Source organism: Hyla sarda, chromosome 3, assembly GCF_029499605.1.
Source record: "Hyla sarda isolate aHylSar1 chromosome 3, aHylSar1.hap1, whole genome shotgun sequence".
Lineage (NCBI taxonomy): Eukaryota > Metazoa > Chordata > Amphibia > Anura > Hylidae > Hyla > Hyla sarda.
The window spans coordinates 102,131,253-102,150,718 of record NC_079191.1 but is presented as its reverse complement, the minus strand read 5'-3'; the positions used below and the strand labels follow the sequence as shown (position 1 = coordinate 102,150,718).

Sequence of the window (19,466 nt, the reverse complement as noted above, 5' to 3'; positions counted from 1 at the left end):
TTCATCTTTAGCCGTTTGGACGTTTTGCTGGAACATACACACATACACACATACATACATACACACACACACATACATACATACACACACACACATACATACATACACACACACACATACATACATACACACACACACATACATACATACACACACACACATACATACATACATACACGCACACATACATACATACATACATACACGCACACATACATACACACACATACACACACACGTACACACACGTACACACACACACGTACACACACACACACACACACGTACACACGTACACACACACACGTACACACACACACACACATACATACACACGTACACACATATACACACACATTGAGTTTTATATATATATATATATATATATATATATATATATATATATATATATATATATGAGGGGTCATTGCCGTCACGCCCCCCCCCCCCCCTCTCATAGACTTGCATTGAGGGGGTGTGGCCATCCCCGCAGCGCAAAAACAGAATTTGGAACATCTACTTCTGAATGCTGGCCAGTGGAGTAGCCTGTTTATATGGGTACTCCATGCATAAAGGCATCCGTGTAATGAAGATGGCCCTAGATTATGTTTTCAGTCACATACTTTCATAATGTACAGCAAACAAGGGTTAGTGGCCAGAAGTTAAAAAGAATTCCACAGTTGTTATAACACAAGGATGAAATTGCTTAGAACTCTACCATATAGATCCGTGGGAGTGTCTGGATGAGCCTGTGTAGATCTGATGCTCATTTCAGTCCTAGGAAAGATCTACACCAGTGTTTCCCAACCAGGGTGCCTCCACCTGCTGCAAAACTACAACTCCCAGCATGCCCGGACAGCCAAAGGCTGGAGGCATCCTGGTTGGGAAACACTGCTCTACACATTCCCGCCGGTGAGTAATTGAATTTCCATGTTTAGTCGATGTCTGTGTGTTAGTTTTGCAGATCAAAGAATTTAAAGGGGTTATCCAGGCAAAAACTTTTTTTTATATATCAACTGGCTCCGGAAAGTTAAACAAATTTGTAAATTACTTCTATTAAAAAATCTTAATCCTACCAATAGTTATCTTCTGAAGTTGAGTTGCTGTTTTCTGTCTAACTGCTTTCTGATGACTCACGTCCCGGGAGCTGTCCAGCTCCTATGGGGATATTTTCCCATCATGCACAGCTCCCAGGACGTGACATCATCATTGAGCAGTTAGACAGAAAATTTCAGAAGCTAATAACTATTGGAAGGATTAAGATTTTTTAATAGAAGTAATTTACAAATCTGTTTAACTTTCCGGAGCCAGTAGATATATAATATAAGTTTTTGCCTGGAATACCCCTTTAAGTGTATGCACAAGTGCATTATGCAGTCTTGCATGTAGACTAGTACTTGCATGGGAAAGTATATTGTCGTTGGGTCACTCAATAAAGATATGGGCTATATACTATTTTTTAAATGGTCTATCTATAAACCGTATAACTACCAGTACACTTGGAGATTCACTTGTTGGTGCTTGTGGAGGGCGACAGGTTCTCACACTGTCATTGTGCAGGACAGGGTCAGGCATGTGACCTCACGTCATATGACACCCCCTTGACCTGTAAACGGACTCACCTGACACCAGGGGTCAATCCTGGGGAAAAAAAAGTGGGAACCCACCCAAGATTTCCTCTCAAAAGCTGTGGAAAAGGTGCAGGAACTTTGGCCCTGCCTGACACCATGGGCAGAGATTTATCAATACCTGGTTCAGTCCCCTTGGCGTGAGGGTTCTAGTTGATGAATCATGTTGTTTAAAGGAAATCTGTCAGCAGTATTACCCACACGAAAGCTGTCACACAGGCTTGTAGTGCGGATGATGCTGATGAAAAGGATACTCACTGCGTCCAGATCCGCCCAGCCGTTCTGCAATTTGCCTTTGCAAATGAGGGCCTTGGGGCATGGGCGGAGCTCCGAACTGAGCAAGGGGCACGCTGACTTCCTCTTCGCTGGGCGGGCGCTCCACCCGGTTCATCAATATTCATAACCCCCCCCCCCCCTCCCTGCTCTTGCGCCCCATGTTAGGGTACAGTTCATGCGCCGTACCCTAACAAGTGGCGCAAGAGCAAGGAGTTGGGTTATGAAAATTGATGAGTTGGGCGGAACGCCTGCCCTAGCGAAGAGGACGTCAGGGTGCCCTGAGCAAGGTTCGTAGCTTCGCCCAATGCTCTCATTTGCTTAAAAACAAAAAACCATTGCGGCGGAACGGCTGGGCGAATCTGGACGCAGTGAGTATCGTTTTGATCAGCATCACCCGCACTATAAGCCTGTGACAGCTTTAGTTTGGATGATACTGCTGACAGATATCCTTTAAACCAGATTTGTCGGTCACTACTTCTGCTAAGGGGGAACTCTATTACTTGAGATACATGGTGGCGCTGTATCTGAAAGTGGTTGGGAATGGGTAGCAAGGTATTCTGGCAGAGACCATCCAGTTTGTGTGGACCCTCATTCTCTCACATCCTGGGTCATTTCACCCATGTATGTGAGGCCACATGGCCACTTCTGCATGAAGTTTACATTGGACGAGTGACAAATAGTTAGGAAGATTTATGAAAACCTGTGCAGAGGAAATGTTTCCCATAGCAACCAATCCAATAGCTTCTTTTATTTTTAGAAAGTCCTCTGAACGATGAAAGGAGCAATCGGATTGGTTCCAATGAGCAACTGTTCAACTTTTCCTTTGCACAAGTTTAGATATTTATCTCCCCAATAGTCTCTTATCTCTAGTTCTCAAAGCTAATTCCCTTCATTCCCTTTTTGGGAATGTGTGTTATGCTGTGTGCCCTTCTCCTCACAGTAAATGCTGGTTGCCTGTCGAAGAAAGATTGCCATTGTATACTGCAAGCATTGTCCTGAGTGACCAATTGAGTTTCATGGACAGACTTATACATTTTCAAAAGGTAGTCAGTAGTTGTCTGTTAATTTTGCAGCACCAATACTGTGGTCTGCTACACTAAGAAGTCCTGCAAAATGAACGGGTACACTTGGTAAACGGAGTGAATGTAGTAAGTAGATGTCGGAGTTGGTCCATTAAAGGGGTAGACCAGTGGAAGAAAAAAAAATGTTTTCACATCAACTGGTACCAGAAAGTTATACATATTAGAAACAGATGTATCCAGCTCACACTTGGATTTGCGCTCGGACTGGACCAGGACTCGTCCGAAATGCGTCACGTTATTTGAGTTCCTGTTGTCTCCTATGGCAACCTAATAAAGAAGTTCCTTTCCATGAGCTGGCGCTGGACATTCTTTTTCTTTGCAGAAAGTTTTAAAGATTTATAAATTACTTCTATTTAAAAATCTTAATCCTTCCAGTACTTATCAGCTGCTGTATGCTCCAGAGGAAGTTGTGTAGTTCTTTCCAGTCTTACCATAGTGCTCTCTGCTGCCACCTCTGTCTGTGTCAGGAACTGTCAAGAGCAGAAGAGATTTTCTATGTGGATTTGCTTTTACTCCAGTAAATTCCTGACATGGACAGAGGTGTCAGCAGAGAGCACTGTGGTCAGACAGAAAAGAACTTCACAATGTCCTGTGGAGCTTACAGCAGCTGATAAGTACTGGAAGGAGTAAGCCTTTTTTTTTATTTTTTATTTTTTATAGAAGTAATTTACAAATCAGTATAACTCTCTGGCATGGTTTGATTTGAAAACATTTTATTATTTTTCCTCTGGAGTACCCCTTTTAACAATGCAAGGTTCTTGTTAGATATACAGTGGGGATCAAAAGTTTGATCAAAAACATTTGTATTAATGTGCATAAAGAAGCCAAGGAAAGGTGGAAAAATCTCCAAAAGGCATGAAATTACAGATTAGACATTCTTATAATATGTCAACAAAAGTTAGATTTTATTTCCATCATTTACACTTTCAAAATAACAGAAAACAAAAAAATGGCGTCAGCAAAAGTTTGGGCCCCCTGCAGAATTTATAGCATGCACTGCCCCCTTTGCAAAGGTGAGACCTGCCAGTGTCATGGATTGTTCTCGATGTGAATCTCAAAGGTTTTAAACGCCCAGACTCATCTGACCTTGCCCCAACAATCAGCACCATGGGTTCTTCTAAGCAGTTGTCTAGAAATCTGAAACTGAAAATAGTTGACGCTCACAAAGCTGGAAAAGGCTATAAGAAGATAGTAAAAATGTTTTCAGATGTCAATATCCTCTGTTCGGAATGTAATTAAGAAATGGCAGTCATCAGGAACGGTGGAAGTTAAAGCAAGATCTGGAAGACCAAGAAAAACATCAGACAGAACAGCTCGCAGCATTGTGAGAAAAACAATTCAAAACTCACGTTTGACTGCACAATCCCTCCAGAAAGATCTGGCAGACACTGGAGTTGTGGTACACTATTCCACTATAAATAGATACTTGTACAAATATGGTCTTCATGGAAGAGTCATCAGAAGAAAACCTCTTCTACGTCCTCACCACAAAATTCAGCGTTAGAACTTTGCAAAAGAACATATAGACAAGCCTGATGCATTTTGGAAACAAGTTCTGTGGACCGATGAGGTTATAATTGAACTTTTTGGCCAGAATGAGCAAAGGTACGTTTGAAGAAGAAGGGGAACAGAATTTTTAATGAAAAGAACCTCTGTCCAACTGTTAAGCATGGAGTGGCTCAATCATGCTTTGGGGTTGTATTGCAGCCAGTGGCACAGGGAACATCTCACGAGTAGAAGGAAAAATTGATTCAATGAAATGTCAGAAAATTTTGGATGCTAACTTGATGCAATCTGTGAAAAATCTGAAGTTAAAGAGAGGATGGCTTCTACAAATGGATAATGATCCTAAACACACCTCGAAATCCACGGGGGATTACATCAAGAGGCATAAACTGAAGGTTTTGCCATGGCCTTCACAATCTCCTGACCTCAGCATAATTGAAAATCTATGGATAGACCTTAAAAGAGCAGTGCGTGACAGACAGCCCAGAAATCTCAAAGAACTGGAAGACTCTTGTAAGGAAGAATGGGCAAAGATACAGTGGGGATCAAAAGTTTGGCCACCCCAGGTACAAATTTGTATTAATGTGCATAAAGAAGCCAAGGAAAGATGGAAAAATCTCCAAAAGGCATCAAATTACAGATTAGACATTCTTATAATATGTCAACAAAAGTTAGATTTTATTTCCATCATTTACACTTTCATAATAACAGAAAACAAAAAAATGCTGTCTGCAAACGTTTGGGCACCCTGCAGAGTTAATATCTTGTACTGCCCCCTTTGGCAAGTATCACAGCTTGTAAACGCTTTTTGTAGCCAGCCAAGAGTCTTTAAATTCTTGTTTGAGGTATCTTTGCCCATTCTTCCTTACAAAAGTTTTCCAGTTCTTTGAGATTTCTGGGCTGTCTGTCACGCACTGCTCTTTTAAGGTCTATCCACAGATTTTCAATTATGTTGAGGTCAGTAGATTGTGAGGGCCATGGCAAAACCTTCAGTTTACGCCTCTTGATGTAATCCCCCGTGGATTTCGAGGTGTGTTTAGGATCATTATCCATTTGTAGAAGCCATCCTCTCTTTAACTTCAGCTTTTTCACAGATGGTATTAAGTTAGCATCCAAAATTTGCTGACATTTTATTGAATCCATTTTTCCTTCAACTCATGAGATGTTCCCTGTGCCACTGGCTGCAATACAACCCCAAAGCATGATTGATCCACCCCCATGCTTAACAGTTGGACAGAGGTTCTTTTCATTAAATTCTGTTCCCCTTCTTCCCCAAATTTGCTCATTCCGGCCAAAAAGTTAAATTTTAACATCATCGGTCCACAGAACTTGTTTCCAAAATGGTTCAGGCTTGTCTATAGGTTCATTTGCAAAGTTCAAACTCAGATTTATGTGGTGAGAACGTAGAAGAGGTTTTCTTCTGATGACTCTTCCATGAAAACCATATTTGTACAAGTATCTCTTTATAGTGGAATAGTGTACCACGACTCCAGTGTCTGCCAGATCTTTCTGGAGGGATTGTGCACTCAAACGTGGGTTTTGAATTGTTTTTCTCACAAATTGTTTTTCTTGCGGGCTGTTCTGTCTGATATTTTTCTTGGTCTTTCAGATCTTGCTTTAACTTCCACTGTTCCTGATGACTGCCATTTCTTAATTACATTCCAAACAGAGGATATTGACATGTGAAAACGTTTTGCTATCTTCTTATAGCATTCTCCAGCTTTGAGAGCGTCAACTATTTTCAGTTTCAGATTTCTAGACAACTGCTTAGAAGAACCCATGGTGCTGATTGTTGGGGCAAGGTCAGAGGAGTCTGGGCATTTAAAACCTTTGAGATTGAGATCACCTGGTCTTCCCAGATGATGATTGAGAACAATCCATGACACTGGCAGGTCTCGGCTTTGCAAAGGGGGCAGTACATGCTAGAAATTCTGCAGGGTGCCTAACCATTTTTTAGTTTTTGGGTATTTTGAAAGTGTAAATGATGGAAATAAAATCTAACTTTTGTTGGCATATAAGAATGTCTTATCTGTAATTTGATGCCTTTTGGAGATTTTGCCATCTTTCCTTGGCTTCTTTATGCACACTAATACAAATTTTTACCTAGGGTGCCCAAACTTTTGATCCCCACTGTATTAGGATAATTTTGTATGGTTTTAGTAGTTCATTTTCTGACCCTTGTAGATCACATTTATTTCGAGCTCATAGAATCGGTATTATGTACTGAATCATCAAAATGGAGTATTTTCTAAATGTTGTTCTATATTTAGATCTGCAAAAGAGGCAGAAGAAAAAATAAAGAAAGCTGAAGAAAAGGGTGAAGTTTTGCCGACAGAAGCCAGGTTCGACTCCAACTGTATCACTCCTGGTAAGCACAGGTTTTATAAGGATCTATAACAAGTAGAGGGAATCCAGCAGGACAACACACCATGGGAGTGTTGGGTTTTTATTAGTGTGGAACGTTATTTCAGACTTTCATGATTGCACTGTACTTAATATGGGGACACACAGACCGGTAAAGTTCTGACCACATTTTTCTTAGTGGAAATTTATAGTTATTCTTAGATTTTCTGTAAATAGGTCAGGTTGTGGTTGTGAGAACACGCCACTTTTTAGAGTTTGTAGGTTTATTTTGGCCCAGACACTATTTGTGGCACAATGCCCCAAAGTCTATCAAACTGCGCCACATTTTGTAGCACAACTCAACAAAACAATTTGGGTTTACAATAATAAGTTAGTGCCAGTAATTTTGTGTGTTAAAATCTTGGCAAATAAAGTGATTTCTATCATGACCATTCTTTATTTATTTTTAAGGTACGGATTTCATGGCTCGCCTTCACGAGCATCTGATATATTTTGTAAATATGAAGATATCCACAGACAAGTCCTGGGAGGGAGTCTCCATTTACTTGTCTGGTCATGAGGTTAGTGTGTACTACTAAGAATCCTTCAGGATGGGCAGTTTTTGTGTAGATGCAGTAAGGGGGGGGGGTCATAGTTTTTTTTTTTTTTTTTTTTGTCTGCTAGGCTGGGTTCACACCACATTTTTCCAATATAGTTCCCATATCAGGCTTTTGATGAAAAATGGTTTCCTCAAAAACAGACTAAACTATCAAAACCTGTGTACAAATTTTAACCCGTATACGGTTTGAAAAAATGATGTCCGGTTGCATCCGTTTTTAAGAAAAAAAATGCATACTTTTTTAACTTTTCACTCCATTATGAATCAAGTTACACTTGTTTTATTGAAATTCCAAGGGAAAAAACTGTTGGTGTCAAAAACTGTATGGTGCAAACCAGATGGAACCATATGCACATACGGTTCTGTACGGTTCCCATTGACTCCCATGTTAAAAAAAAGTATACGGTTTCAATACGGTTTTTAACCCGGACCAAAAAATGTGGTAGGCTACGGTTTTGGGTATGGAAAAAAAACAGACAAAACCGTATAAGATGCAAAACGGATGCATCTTTTGGCATACATTTTCAATGGAAAGTCAATGCATACGGTTTTCAATACGGTTCCATATGGTTTTCACATTGAAAATGTATACGGGAACTGTATTGCGAAAACATGGTGTGAACCCAGCCTTACACTGTTTCAATTACAGTACGTTTTAATTTTGCTGTATACAAAAATGTGGTCAACTGAGCTATTGTGTATGGCAAAAAAAACGTGGTGCAGTCCTTGTCAGGAATTATCTATTGGTGGCCAGTCCCCAGGATATCTGATTGATGCCACCTCCAGCACTCCTGCCAATCAATTGTTTGCCCAAGCAACAGCAAACGGCTCTGTCCATTGTGCAGTGGGTGAATGAGAGCTGAGCTGTAGTAATCCAGCATACACAATGTACAGAGCTCTGGTGAACAGCTGATCAGCAAAGTGCTGGCCATTGGCACCCCACCAATCTGATATTGATGGCCCATAAAGAGGATGAGTCCATATATTGTAACTTCTACTGTTCAGTTATTTACTTTGTGGTATTGGTGTTGATAGTAATGTGGATCTGCACAGTGTGCCTATATCTGCCACAACGGATCTGGTAATGTTGTTAATGGGGTACTCCTTTCCTAGACATCTTATCCCCTATCATTTAGATAGGGCATAAGAAGTCTGAGGGTGCCGCAGCAGAGATCGAGGTAGTCCCCAGCGGCGGGACCCCCGCGATCTCAGCTTCGGCACCCCAGACATCTGGTGCACGGAGCTAACTTTGCTCTGCGCCGGATGACTGGCAATATAGGTCGGAGGCTTGTGACGTCGCGGCCATGCCCCCTCAATGCAAGTCTATGGGAGGGGGGCGTCACGAGCTTCCAGCGCTGCACCCAGTGCTCTAAACGAACGCCGGGTGCAGCAGTGAGATCGCGGGGGTCCCCAGCGATAAGATGTCTAGGGGCGGGGTACCCCATTAAGGGTGCTTTTATTGTTTTTAGCAAATTCTTACATGTCATGGTGAATAGTGGGGTCTTAGCCGCTCACACCCCATTAAAAGAATATCTGACATGAAACTGAGATTAGAGAAATGAGTAAAAATAGGTATGCTTTAGGGGGGACCCAACAGGAGAGCCATGAGTAGTAAAGCTATAAATCTAGCATTCTTAATGTAGTAAAGGAGGAATTAGAATTCAGTAGCAAACGATACTTATCTATAAAGGAATTATCTTTTTTCCCTTTTAGACTCCAGGTGAAGGAGAGCATAAAATAATGGAGTTTATACGATCAGAGAAGACAAAACCAGATCATGATCCAAATACAAGACACTGCCTTTATGGATTAGATGCTGATTTGGTAAGTGATAGTGACATTAGGGTTTCTTACTGATGGTTCTGAGGTATTCTAAATACCAGGATAACAGTGAATGGTGATCGTTTACATACCTTTGTTAAAGGGTGGAAAACATTATTATTATTTTTTAATCAACTGGTGCCAGAAAGTTAAACAGACTTGTAAATTACTTCTATAAAAAAAAAATCTTTATCCTTCCAGTACTTATTAGCGGCTGTATTTTACAGAGAAAGTTCTTTTTGTTTTGGGATTTTTTTTTCCTGTCCACAATGCTCTCTGCTGACACCTCTGTCTGTATCTGGAACAGAGCAGCATAGGTTTGCTATGGGGATTTGCTCCTGTTTTGGACAGTTCCCGATACAGACAGAGGTGTCAGAAGAGAGCACCATGGACAGAAAGAAAAAAGAAATCTAAAAAGAAAAGAATTTAGTATATAGCAGCTAATAAGCACTGTAAGGATAACGATTTTTCAATAGAAGTAATTAACAAATCTGTTTAACTTTCTGGCACCAGTTGAATAAAAAAAAAAGTTTTCCACCGGAGTACCCCTTTTAATGTCTGCAGCTAAGCATTGACTCTTAATTTGTAACTATTACTGCTGTTAAAGGGGTACTCCGTTAGAATATATATATTTTTTTAATCAACTGGTGCCAAAGAGTTACAGATTTGTAAATCACTGTACTTCTCTTTACACATACTAATCCTTCCAGTACTTATCAGCTGCTGTATGCTCCAGAGAGTACCCCTTTAAGGGACACACAATTTTTGATATCAATGATCACTTAGTTTGCTGGGTATACATTTCTACTGTACTTTCTAGAGGTTAGTCACCTCATTATTAGCTTCTCAGGCCACAACTCTTTATACTGAGAGAATAAAAGGAAATATATTTTGTTTAGAAGCCCAGTAAAATGTGGAGAAAATGTGTGATGTGGCTACAGCATAATGCCATTTAAATGGTACTTCAAATATATAAACCACTCTTGTGGAAGTCCTTAGATATACTTGATACCCAGCAACCTAAAATATCTAGACTGCTGATAATGTATATTTTAATGAGTAATTTGAGAACTGTTTGTATGCAGATTATGCTTGGTTTAACAAGCCATGAAGTTCACTTCTCTCTTCTAAGAGAAGAGGTTCGCTTTGGTGGGAAGAAGAATCAAAAAAGGTTGGTCACTGATCTTATTACATCTACATGTCGCGTTCATTGCATTTTTAACTTTGCCTTAGGGTATATTCAGACGAGCGGATTTACAGCGTATTTTACGCTGCAGATCCGCCGCTGTAGGACCTCTGCATGGAGACTTTACATGTGCCTGCTCGGAGCGGCAATACGCTGCTACGTGCAGACACACTGAGGCGATGTGCGAGTCGCCGCGCAAGCGCGGTGTACTCTCACACATCGCAGCCACTCCCCCTGCTCAATGAGCTCAATGTGCACAGCTCAACAGAATCCCATTGAATACAGTGTGACTCTGCTGCTGTGGAATCTCCATGCAGAATTCCTGTGCGGAATTCCATACAGAAATTTAGGTGTGAATATAGCCTTAGCATATTTTGGATCACAACTAAATGGATTCATCTGGTCATAAATCAGAATAGAAGTTTCTTAAGAAGAATAAAGATAAAGGCTGGAGAATGAGCCATCAGGCAGCTTTTCCAATTTGACTAAATAGGATATAGTAGCCAGTACTAAGGGTACGGTCCTACATAGTGTTTACGCAGAGTATTTTACACTGCACAGCAGATGATACGCTGCGTATCTTCCGATCAGCATACACACAGGGCTACCTGGCGGCCGTGCCTCCAAACCTCACTGATCACACAGGGCTGTCACCAGGTAGCCCTGTGTGTATGCTGATCGGAAGATACACAGCAGATTTTGCGCCATGTGAAATACGCTGCGTAGATGCTACATGGGACTGTACCCGAAAAATGTATTCAAAAATGTCTATAGCCATTAACATACCACTTTATTCTCATAGATGCTACATTATTGTTGTTGTTATTTTCCAGTCATTGTCTTTAGAGATGAGCGAAGTTACAGTGTTTCGATTCGTCAGGAACCTCACGGCTCGGCGGTTGCTGACTTTAGCCTGCATAAATGAGTTCAGCTTTCAGGTGCTCCGGTGGGCTGGAAAAGGTGGTTACAGTACTAGGAGAGAGTCTCCAGCCCACCGGAGCACCTGAAAGCTGAACTAATTTATGCAGGCTAAAGTCAGCAACCGCCAAGCCGCGAGGTTCGTGACAAATCGAATCACTGTAACTTCGCTCAGCTCTAATTGCCTTGTATTCCTGGATTTGATCACGTTGTGTTCATTTTATTTTCTCTATCTGCTCCATTGGAGGACACAGACCTTGGGTATATGCTGCTGTCTCTAGGAGGCTTGTCACTATGGTAACCAAAAAGTTGTCTCCTCCCAGCAGGATATACCCGCCTCCAGGCCACTGAGCTAATCAGTTTTAGCTTAGTGTCTTAAGGAGGTAGACACTGGTCTGGACCAGGCGTCATATTTTTTATTTTTATAGGTTTAGGAGACGTGTCAATTCGACTCGGCTCTGCTCGGATTCGCCTCCCGCAGGACAAACGTCTGGCTCTCTTGTCAGGAGTCTGCTCCCTCCGGATACCATCCCCAGTCACCATCCATACTTGCATGGAAGTCCTGGTTCGGATGGTGGCAGCCATGGAGGCCATACCCTTTGCCCAGTTTCATTACCGTCCTCTTCAACTGACGATTCTTGCCCGGTGGGACAGGTCTCCCCTCTCTCTCGATCGCAAGATTGTTCTCCCTGACTCCTGAACTTGTCCTCCTATCTATACTCCCCAGCTCCCTTCCTAGGGCTTCCGCTAGCTTACTACACCACATGCTGATAGCAGCACGCAACGTGATTCCAAGACAATGGCGCTCACCCCAACCACCCACCTTCTCGTCCTTGCTTCAGGAAATTTCCCGTATATGTAGGTTAGAAGAATTGCTTGCTGACTCTAAACGTCAACACGACAGATTCCGGGCCGTTTGGGGCCCCTGGCTCTCTTTCCTATCATCGCCGGAGTTTGATTCCCTGCACTTGGGACACTAGCGTGGCCTACCTGACACCATAATGAACTGCTCTCCTCATGACTGCTGATGCTGCCGATCTGGGGGGGGGGGGGGGGGGGGGGCCGAGCCGTTCCGGTCCGGAAGGTAGGTGTCTCCAAAAGTGACCTGCTCCTTCTTCCTTCTTCCTTTCCTTTCTTCCCCTTTCTCTCCCTGCCTATTCCTTTTCCTCCTTCTTTCTCTTCCCTGCTTGTTGTGCTGCACACATCTCTCTTCTTCTTGGTAACTGGGATCAGACTATAACACTCCAAAGCCTGAACAGTATGGATTGGTACCCACGTGACCCCTGGAAAGTGTACACCATACGCAATGTTCAATATGGCGAGAGAGTTTTATTTTTTCCCATAATCCCTGCTTTTGCTCTTACCTAGTGCTAGTGCTCATGACTGTCTCTCGCTCTACAAGGGTACATAGACCGAACTGGAGAGATTGTTCTACATGGCTTTACTGTTATGTGATACTTGTTACTATGTGTTACCATATTGCCTTGCCAATTGTTTTTTCATTTGTTAAAAACAATAAAACTTTACTTTGAAAAAAAAAAAAAAAATTGTTCTCCCCTTTCGGACCCGTCGGTCTCTGCTCTGGTGGCTCCGCTCCCCCCTTCTTCTTCAGGGGAGATCGTTCCTTCCCCTCCACTGGCAAGTGGTCACGACAGATGCCAGTCTGTCGGGCTGGGGGGGTGTTTTCAAGGACCAGACGGTTCAAGGCCTCTGGTCTCCCCAAGAAGCCCTTCTTTCCATAAACATTCTGGAACTGAGGGCGATATATCATTGTCTGAAGCATTGGGAGTCCCTGCTTCAGGGCCACCCTGTTCGTGTCCAGTCAGACAATGCCACGGCTGTGGCGTATATCAATCGGCAGGGCGGTACTCGCAGCTCAGCATCCATGTCCGAGGTGACAAAGATCCTCCTCTGGGCGGAACATGAAGTTCCGGCCATTTCGGCGATTCACATTCCGGGAGTGCTCAACTGGGAAGCGGATTTCCTCAGTTGGTCCTCAGCCGACCCCGGAGAGTGGCCTCTTCTTCCGGAGGTGTTCGCACAGATCTGCGACCTCTGGAGCACCCCGAACGTGGATCTCTTCGTGTCTCGACACAACCGGAAAATTCCAATGTTTCTGTCAAAGTCCAGGGACCCCCTGGCTCTAGCCGTGGATGCCCTAGTAATTCCGTGGTCGGGCTTTGTCCTGCCCTATCTGTTCCCTCCCCCTCCTTCCCAGGGTCCTGAGGAAGCTCAAGGCGGAAGGAGTCCCCGCCATTCTGGTGGCTCCAGACTGGCCCCAAAGGGGATAGTACACCGACGTGGTCTGGCTCCTGGACGACGTTCCGTTCCGTCTTCCACTTCGTCCAGACCTACTGTCACAGGGTCCCCTTTGCCACCCCAATTTACAGTCACTGCATTTAACGGCGTGGCGTTTGAGACCGTGGTTCTAAGGGCCCGCGGTTTCTCTTCCCAGGTAATTTGCACCATGCTCAGGGCTCGCAAGCCCTCCTCTGTGAAAGTTTATCACCGTACCTGGCTGTCTTACTTTTGTTGGTGCGAAACTCAGACCTTTTCTCCGGTAACTTTTTCCGTTCCCCGTCTCCTCTCCTTTTTGCAGTCGGGGTTGGAACAAGGGCTGGCTCTCAGCTCCCTTAAGGGTCAGGTTTCGTCCCTTTCTATTCTTTCAGTGTCCTCTTGCTTCCAATTCGCATGTCCGGACCTTCCTTCAGGGCGTGGCACACGCTGCCCCTCCTTACCGGTCCCCTTCTCCCCCTTGGGATTTGAACTTAGTTCTAGGCGCTCTCCAAGACGCACCTTTTGAACCTCTCAGGGCCCTCCGCCTCCTATCCTGTAAGGTGGCTTTTCTTATAGCCATTACTTTCATTAGGAGAGTATCTGAACTGGCAGCTCTCTCCTGACGTTCTCCTTTTCTGATAATTCATCAGGACAAGGTTGTTTTCTGGCCAGATCCGTCCTTCTTACGTAAGGTCGTTTCGGCTTTTCATCTCAACGAGGACATCGTCCTTCTGTCCCGCTCCTTCTCATCCCAGGGAGCGCTTACTCCACAAATTGGATGTGGTACGGGCGGTTCGGACTTATCGTTCTGTCACCTCTTCCTTTCGTCAGTGCGATTCTTTTTTCGTCCTTATGGAATGTCGTCGAAAGGGACAGCCTGCTTCCAAGGCCACTATTTCTCGGTGGATCCCATCTGCTATTTCGGAAGCTTACCGCTGCAAGGGGAAGATCCCACCCTTCAGGGTTTTGGCTCATTCCACCCATTCTGTGGGGGCATCCTGGGCTCTTCGAAACAAGGCCTCGGCCTCGCAGATCTGTAAAGCGGCCACCTGTTCGTCTTTGCACACTTTCTCGAGGTTCTTCCAGGTTCATATTTTCGCATCGGCTGATGCTAGTCTGGGCCGTAAAGTTTTGCAGGCGTTGGTGGTACCGCCGACTGCTTGACCTTTTTTCTCTTCCCCAATGGAGCCGATAGAGAAAAGGAGATTTTTTATACTTACCGTAAAATCTTTCTCGAAGGATCCATTGGGGGACACAGCTCCCTCCCTTTTCTGGTGTTCCTATTCGGTTATCTGTCCGAGGGAGTGTTCAGTTAATTTTTCTTCTGGTTCTCGGACAGTTCATGTTTTTTTTCCTTTGACCTGTCAGTCTCCTCCTATTGCTCTGGGACTAAAACTGATTAGCTCAGGGCCTGGAGGCGAGTATATACTGCTGGGAGGAGCCGACTTTTTGGTTACCATAGTGTCAAGCTTCCTAGAGACAGCAGCATATACCCAAGGTCTGTGTCCCCCAATGGATCCTTCGAGAAAGCGATTTTACAGGAAGTATACAAAATCTCCTTTTTGAATTGCCCGATCCTTTACTCATAAAACACTGGTTTTAGTTGGAAGCCCTAGGATGCCTATTCTGAATATAAACCTGCATGCTTTGTGATGTTTCAGAGTTTCTGCACCAGAGGAAACCACTTTTCATCTTCTCCACTTGTCGCTAATGAGAGAGTACATCGACTATGAATTTTCATCTTTAAAGGTACATTTCATCCATTTAAATGTGCTCCTCTTTTAATGCTCTCTTAAGGAATGCAATTCATGGAAATGTTATTTTCTTTCAGGAAAAGATCTTATTCGAATATGATATAGAGAGAATAATTGATGACTGGATTTTAATGGGATTTCTTGTGGGCAATGATTTTATTCCTCATCTACCTCATTTGCACATTAACCATGATGCACTGCCTCTACTGTATAGAACGTACATGAGTGTCTTACCAGAGCTAGGAGGTATGTTCTTAAACCAATATATCACACATTATAGTTATCAGTTTAACTCTTTTGCTGCCATAGGCTGTCCAGGCTTGCTGGAGATTGTAGTTTTGCAACAGATGGAGGCACCCTGGTTTGAAAACACTGGTGTACATAATTAAAGCAGCGAGTAGAGGTTATAAAGCCTCTTCCCAAGCATTGCTTTAGAGCTGCAAACTTCTTTTGCAATTTGCATTTATTTATTTTTTTGTCATATCTGCAGGTCAGTAGTAAGTGTCCACAGGGCAGGGCCAATTCCCTTTAAAGGGTTACTCTAGTACTGAACAACTTATCCCTTATGCGCAGGACAGGGGATAAGTGTCTGATCATGGGGGGGGTCTGACCGCTGGCACCCCACAATCTCATGCCCGGCGCCCCAGCTGCCCAAGTTCATGGAACTGTCTCAACCACCACACAGAGTTGTGGCTGCCACTCTTTCTCTATGTAACTCTATGGGAGAGCCGGGGGTACAAACACTCTGACCATGGGGAGAGCCAGGGCAGCGGGTAGGAGATTGCGGTTGGACCCCCCACAATCAGACAACTTATCTCTTTCCTGTGGGTAGGTGATAAATTGTTCAGTACTGGATTACCCCTTTATGTGCCCAGCTCTTTCATCCCCTGACGCACCCTGTCTCCTACTCTTTCTGCATTAGTTTGACAGCTTGTGTGCTGTAGTGGCTAGAAATCATGGGCACTTGAGGCAAAGGACATTGCCCTGTGGTCACTTGCATCTCATCTGCCTATATATAAATAAAAAAACACAAATACTTTTCTTTTAATCTCTTCTTGGTGCTGTGACTAATTTACACTATATTAAATCATCTGACAGGTTGCCTTTAAAGTTTTATGTTTCATTACTTGGTTTTGTAATGTTTTATACTTTTATTTTATTATTTATTGTTATGTTCCTTTTTGTTTTTTTAGGCTACATAAATGAGAATGGATATTTGAACTTGGTACACTTTGAAAAATATCTTGCTAAACTTTCAGCTGTGAGTTGGTTTTATGTTCTTCTTTTGGCTTTGAGAGAATTAATATTACAATGTAGATGTTTGAAATTCATGTGGGATTATTAAAGGGGTTATCTAGGAATAGAAAAACAAATATTTTTTTTTCCCAAAAAACACCACCACACCTGTCCTCAGGTTGTGTGTGTGGTATTGCAGTTTAATTCTTTTGCATTGAATGGATCCTAGTTGTAATACCATATACAATCTGGGGATAGGTGTGGTGCTGTTTTTGAAAAAGTTAGCTCTTTTTTTTGTATTACTGAATAATTTCAATAAACCTGCTCAGGCATCATTTCAGTATTTTTCATTTCAATGGAGAGACCCTAAGGCTAAGGCAGAATTTCTTTGCAGAATTTCCTTTCCGGCTATGTTCACACAGTGAAATGTCCGCAGGAATATTCCACACAGACTTTCCGCTGCAGCAGGGTCCCATTGATTTCATGGTGTACTGCTACACAGATGTTTCTGCTGCGGTAATCCCAATTCTGGTGTCTGCAAAAAGCGCAGACTTGTCTATTCTTTCTGCAAATTCCTCTTGGAAATGCATTACCGTCTATGATAAGACTCATTGATCAGCGTTCCTAGCACCCGCTGGATTGTTCAAATGTGCCAAATATCCGCCTTTGTTTTCCAGACATTCGCACGTTTACAGTTGTGTAAACCTAGCCTTTTTCTAAATACAAAAAACCATTGCATACAAGTAGTTTGAAACCTATTTCCATGTGGAAATTCTGTCTGGAATCAATCCCTCATTGAGGTCAATGGGAGGTCCTGATGAGGAGTATTTTCTGCTTCAAGAATTGGCATGTCCATTCTTGAATCAAAAAATAATTTTCATCAGGACCTTTCATTGACATCAATGGGACTTTGATCCGCATCCAGAGATTCCGAGTGCAACTGCTGAAATTCTGTAGTGTGCACTGTGATACAGAATACTATTGCCGGCAAAAGGATTCTGCTGCACAAAAATTTCCAAGCGGAATTCCAATGAAAATTCTGTAGCACTCCTCACCACTCGGGTGGACCCAGTGTATTACAACAAATGTCCCCTCTGACGACTGCTGCAGAGGAAATTAGCAGCTGGAACCTTATCTTCAAGGTATGGTCTGTGGTGAGATGCAGGGCTGTGGAGTCAGAGTCAGACGAAATTTTGGGTACCTGTAGTCTTAGTCGGAGTCGGCAAACAATGCACCGACTCCTACTAAATTTAGATTGGAAACAAAAAGCAAGTTTAAATGTCCCAATTCACAAAAAGTTATAATTAATGACTTCTCTACTTTAAGACTAAAGACCAATGCATGCAGTGCCTCACGTAACCGCAAAACAAACATGTTAAGTGACCATGAAGAAGTATGCTTTTCATGTGCTTTACTATATGGCACACAATGCACAATTAGGAGCGGCAATACTTATACTTTCCATAGTGTTGTGTTCTGCTGTTACAGGGAACCCATGGGTAACCTAGCCTCTCACTGATAAGGGGTTAAGGAAATATGTTTTTTGCAGGATTAGAGACACTTATATAAGTGAAGGGAATGGAGGGTCAATAGTTCAAAACTGAAGCTGTAAACCATTGGAAAAACTGCTGCCATTCAGCTAAGGCTATAAAAACTTGTAAACTAGATTGTTAGCTTAAAGGGATACTCCGCACCTAGACATCTTATCCCCTATCCAAAGGATAGGGGATAGGATGTCAGATCGCCGGGGTCCTGCTGCTGGGGACCCCTGGGATTGCCGCTGCGGCACCGCGCTAACATTACTGCACAGAGCAAGTTCGCTCTGTGCGTAATGACGGGCGATACAGGGGTTGGAGCACTGTTACGTCATGGCTCTGCCCCTCGTGATGTCACGGCCAGCCCCCTCAATACAAGTCTATGGGAGGGGGCGTGGCGGTCTTCACGCCCCCTGCCATAGACTTGCATTAAGGGGGCGGACCGTGATGTCACGAGGGGCGGAGCTACGACATTACGCTGCTCCGTCCACTGTATCGCTCTGTATCCGTCCCCCGAACTCGCTCTGTGTAGTAATGAAAACGCGGTGCCGCAGCGGCGATCCCGGGGGTCGCCAGCAGCGTGACCCCGGGGATAAGATGTCTAGGGGCGGAGTACCCCTTTAAACATGACTATGGGATTCTACTAGGGAAATCATGTTTTATAATAAATGCCCCTTCCTTGATCCTCCCACTGCCCTATCTTCAGCAGCAGATCAGCACACAAACTGTTCAATACAGTAGACTGTTGGCTTCCCAGCCAGTAGTCCTGTGTTAATGACAGGTATGTTACCTTTCTTTCCTTCAAGGAATGTATAAAATACATTCGCATATTAATACAGAGGAGTCTAAGTCGGGGAGTCGGAGTTGGAAGTACAGAAAACTCCGGGGTCGGAACATTTATCTACCGACTCCACAGCCCTGGTGAGATGAGCCACGTCACTCTCAAAGAGGAAAACGTACACTATACACGATTTGTTCTGAATTCTTATTAAACCAATGTCAGTAGTTACTATTCCTCATACAGTTTACACCTGTCGCCTTAACATTTTGTTTTATTTTTATTTTTTCAGTTTGACCGGGAGCATTTCAATGAAATCTTTGTTGACCTAAAATGGTTTGAAAGCAAAGTTGGCAATAAATACCTCAATGAAGCTGCAGGCCAAGCTGCTGAAGAAGCTCAAAACTGTAAGAAAAAAAGGAGCAAGGTGGGTTGGGATTGTACCAAAGTTATTAAACACAACCATTAGTGGTCATTTCCTTGTTCGCCAATCTCACAATCTTATTA

General features: G+C 43.3%; 1 protein-coding gene across 3 annotated transcripts in view; it reads left to right on the top strand.

Annotated features, from left to right (window-relative positions):
* The window catches only part of XRN1 (5'-3' exoribonuclease 1), a 100,433-nt gene that overhangs the window by 28,280 nt on the left and 52,687 nt on the right, over positions 1–19,466 (top strand). For 2 of the 3 annotated variants that reach the window (XM_056564798.1, XM_056564797.1), the window contains exons 3-10: positions 6,763–6,860; positions 7,307–7,416; positions 9,168–9,278; positions 10,361–10,446; positions 15,318–15,405; positions 15,488–15,656; positions 16,604–16,671; positions 19,252–19,386. In XM_056564798.1, coding sequence (XP_056420773.1) covers positions 6,763–6,860; positions 7,307–7,416; positions 9,168–9,278; positions 10,361–10,446; positions 15,318–15,405; positions 15,488–15,656; positions 16,604–16,671; positions 19,252–19,386 — 865 coding nt within the window. Of the gene's footprint in view, positions 1–6,762; positions 6,861–7,306; positions 7,417–9,167; positions 9,279–10,360; positions 10,447–15,315; positions 15,406–15,487; positions 15,657–16,603; positions 16,672–19,251; positions 19,387–19,466 lie in introns of those variants that run through there. The other variant, XM_056564799.1, reaches the window with a different exon arrangement.